Source organism: Lolium rigidum, chromosome 1 (genome assembly GCF_022539505.1).
Source record: "Lolium rigidum isolate FL_2022 chromosome 1, APGP_CSIRO_Lrig_0.1, whole genome shotgun sequence".
Classification (NCBI taxonomy): Eukaryota; Viridiplantae; Streptophyta; class Magnoliopsida; order Poales; family Poaceae; genus Lolium; species Lolium rigidum.
In genome coordinates this window covers 254,500,940-254,505,173 of record NC_061508.1, presented here as the reverse complement: position 1 = coordinate 254,505,173, position 4,234 = coordinate 254,500,940, and the positions used below count along the sequence as shown (strand labels likewise).

Sequence of the window (4,234 nt, the reverse complement as noted above, 5' to 3'; positions counted from 1 at the left end):
GACCATGCTAAAATTAGTACTGTGCGGTCTATATATACGATAAAATAGTTGCTAACCTTTTAGGAAAAGAAAGAGGAGAAATCTTATTAAATAAACTCAAGTGGCATCCTCACAAAGATTTCATCAAACACCTCTTGTGCACATGAAGAAAAAAATAGTTAGCATAAACCTCTACCTTCCACCGCCAAGGAAAAAAATGCAGGGAGAGATGGGGGAGGGCTGGCTGTATATATATAGGCCTGGACCTTTTGTCCTGGTTTGAGCCACAAACCGGGACAAAAGGGCTGCCAGCAAGCCGCAAAAGGCCTCAGACCCTTTTTCCGGCCCAACCCTCCAGCCGGGACAAAAGGTCCCTAACAAACCGGGACAAAAGGCCCCGTGCCCTCCCGCTAGCTTCGTGGTGACGTGGCCTATCCTTTTGTCCCGGCTCCAGACTGGGCCGGGACAAAAGGCCTGGACGGAAGGCCCTTGTACACCCAAAATTTGAAACCTGGCTCCGCCCATGCATTCACCCATATTGGGTAACAAACTTCTTAGCCGTTTCTTCCAACCGTGTAAACATATCCGTAAAGAGATCGCGGTAGTCCAAGCGCCGGAGTGACAACCATGAATGGAGCAAAGCCGTACACTGGTAGATGACCTGCATAAGAGAAGAAACTTTGTCATAAAAAACCTTTTCATTCCTAAACAGGCACAACGATCATATTTTGGCAACCGCTCTTGCTCTGATAAGAAACTTAAACCTAGAATCCACCCCGTTTAGCCAATTGCCAAAAATATTTGCAATGCTTCGTGGAAGGTATAATGTAGAACCTATCTAAATGATTGACCATATAGACCTAGCAACCACCAACACTAGAAGAAAAGATGTGTTATTGTCTCCTCTTCATGACAGAAAACACATTTCGTACAACCATGCCAATTGTGTTTTACAAGGTTATCTTTAGTAAAAATTAGGTAAATCGTGTGTGACTGGCCAATTTAACCGTATGAAGTGTTACTAGTGATCCTTCGTATGTGTTCTTGGACAGAATAACACAACACAACTACTTCTTTGACCCTACTATTTTATTGGATTTATATGTAACCAACTTATACCAATATTCTCACACGTGTACATTGAAGTCAAATCACATGTTAGTATCTCTGATTATTTAACCCATCCCTGTCACAATTTTATCGGACTAACGGTTGACTAATTTATAGCACTCTCACGTGTTCAAGTGAGACGGCGCGCAATACGTCATTGCTTGAACGTTTGGAAAGCTCGGAACGACTAGCAGAACAAGGATCGCCCTTCTTGTAGCAAGAATCTTCATTCGCAATGTGTAACTTTAAAAAGAACCCCATCTTTCTTAAAATACATTTTTCTCTGAACATTGTTGTTTTTGCTCAGTTAGAGATGGAATGCAACAAGCGGTGGAAAGATATCTCCGAAAACCTCTGAAAGTAGCAAGTCAGGATACAAACTTTTAACATCCAAAATAGTACAGTTTGGGTGTCCGTCTCGGATTAAAAGTCAGCCATGGCATGCGGTACCCATTCTTCCTGGCTGATGCTCACTCATGCATGCGGAGGAAGTTGCGGAGTAGGTACTATATCTGGCTTGGATACTCCTTTGAAACTGTAGCACATAGAGAAGAATGTTAGCCATAATCTTGACATTAGATTCGTGGAACCGGACGTTGCGGCCAGCCGAAAAACAAAAATTGTCTCGATTATTGTTTCTCTCCGAGAGTAGGTAGAAGAAAGGGGGAGAGCAGCCCCAACAAATTAAGAACTAGTCGCTGTATTACATGTGCAAGAGACCGTGAGAGATTGGTATCCATACTTTGCCGGTCGCCATTGGGTTTGACCAGTCGTTTAGCCTTACGACCTGCTCTCTTATGAATGAAAATAATAAACCACGCTGGCCTTACTATTGCCCCACCCACCCACCCCTATAAAAAGCAGCCATAATAAGCTCAAAGAAGCAAAGCAATCCAGCTGATCTTAGAAGAGTACCACGTCTCAAGTTTAGCATGGCTCCAAGCACAGCCATGGCCTCCAAGCAGATAGTGTATATGAATAACGGACAGGGGGAAACAAGCTATGCCTGCAACTCCCAAATTCAGGTATCTTTTCCTATCTTGATTAACCCATCATTCCGTAGCCTGTAACATATGACTATTGGCTTCTCAAATTAAATTGTTTCATCACGACCAACTTCACAATATAGCTTATTATACTACTGAGGTTGAAAGGAAATTCTTTGTAATTTAAGAAGCAATGCAAAAAAGGACATTTAGCAAACAGATTAAACCAGATTTTCTGAAGAATTAGAACTCGACTGCAGGGCGGTGCGCAGAACAAGATGAAGCCCCCGATAGAAGCGGCCATCAACGAGTTGCGCAGCAGCACCACCAGCTTGCTCCCCGCACAGATGCTGATCGCGGACTTGGGCTGCTCCTCTGGCCCAAACGCGCTAGAACTGGTATCGGTTGCCGCTGAGGCCATCAAGAGACACTGCGATAAGCTCCAGCAGCCACCGCCAGAAGTGTGCTTGTTCCTAAACGACCTACCTGGCAATGACTTCAACATCGTGGTGAAGAGCTTGCACACACTCCGCCAACGTAGCAGTTCTACTGTTACGACCGGCGTCATACCGGGGTCGTTCTACGAGAGGCTTTTCACTACTGGCTCTATGCATCTTTTCTGTTCGTCCAACAGCCTGCATTGGCTCTCAGAGGTATGCGTTTGGTACACTCCATGGATTTATTTTTTTGCATTAGTTGTCCATTAAGTAAGAAAAACATATTTTACAGGCGCCTGAAGTCCTTAGGAAGAACCAGATTCCGGCATACGACATCGATGAGAATGTTAGGCGTGAAAGGCTCCCTATAGTCATTGAAGCTTATGCCGAGCAGTTCAAGAAAGACTTTAAAAATTTCCTAAATCTTAGAGCCACGGAATTGGTCGAAGGTGGCTATATGGTTCTTTCCCTTATAGGCAGGCGTCCTAATGACTCCACCTCTGAATTCTCTGATCTTTTTGAAATCGTTGTTAAGATTCTACGTGTCATGGCCTCAGAGGTACATCTCTTTATTATTATTTTCTATCATATCATTCTATCGTTTGGTAGAAACTATTTAGACTCCTATCTTGTTTTTCGAAATTTACCTTTGTGTTGTATTGATAGGGTGTGATCGACAAGGCAAAGTTCGAATCTTTTTATGTGCCGATGTATGCACCTTCCGACCAAGAGCTGAGGGATATCATCCAAGAAGAGGGGTCCTTTTGCACCAAGGATTTGATGGTGCATGACTTAAAAATATTTGTAGACAAATCGACCATCAACGCAAGCTGGGCACTAAACCAGATCAGGGCCGTATTTGAGCCGATAATTGTGCAACACTTTGGAGACGTGATGGATGAGTTTGTGAAGACCGCGGAGCAGCGGTGGAGCCAGGAGGGAAGCTTGCAGGACGAGTTTATCAAACACCAAACAGTCACGTTTATCATGTCATTGACGAAGGCATGATGATGAGCTCTGGCGGGTTCTTTACTGCTTGTTTTCCGATGGTACACCGTATTGATGAGATTCAACCTTTACCTTCTTTCAGGCAACAACTATAGAAACAGGAGGCACATTGGATGCAATAGTCATTAGTCATTAGACACATAAGGTGTACTAATGCACTAGGACAGCTTACTAATTCCTGTATTCTAAATAAGACATGAAAATGTGCTATACGCTTATGTTTTCCTTCCAAATGATACAAATTCAGTTAAATTAAGACACAGAACATCTCGAGTTATGTACTGAAGATATCCACATGCTTGCTCTCCTTTCTTTGAATTTCTCCAGATTCAAGAAAGTGGGTTAAGTTATGTGTTGTGCTTACAACATGTGACGAGCGGTTAAGCTTAAAAGCATGCAGTTGATGGTCAAACTTTCAAACCACTTTTGGTCTAACCCGCTGCCCGTCATAGAAAGTATGACGTACCAACAGTTGCCAAAAAAACAAGAAAATATTCGGTAAACATGTAATATTCAGCAAACAAGAAACAAATTAATGAAACCCGAGTTTCATTTCTGATAACACACAAGTTACGAATCAAAATAAGATAATTTCATGAGAGCATTTTTCCAAATTGTTACAAAATGTCATAACATGCAATTCCCAGAACTCTTAGCATTTGTGTACTCTGGTACTCTGGAAATCTGGCTATGCTTGTCTTTGCGTAGAAAAGG

General features: G+C 42.7%; 1 protein-coding gene across 1 annotated transcript; it reads left to right on the top strand.

Annotated features, from left to right (window-relative positions):
- The first annotated feature begins 1,969 nt into the window (after positions 1–1,969).
- On the top strand, positions 1,970–3,740 carry LOC124683523 (inactive anthranilate O-methyltransferase 1-like). Its single transcript, XM_047218023.1, has 4 exons — positions 1,970–2,114; positions 2,336–2,728; positions 2,805–3,071; positions 3,179–3,740. The coding sequence occupies exons 1-4, from the start codon at positions 2,022–2,024 to the stop codon at positions 3,518–3,520; spliced, it is 1,095 nt and encodes a 364-aa protein (XP_047073979.1). The 5' UTR covers positions 1,970–2,021; the 3' UTR covers positions 3,521–3,740.
- Positions 3,741–4,234: the final 494 nt, after the last annotated feature.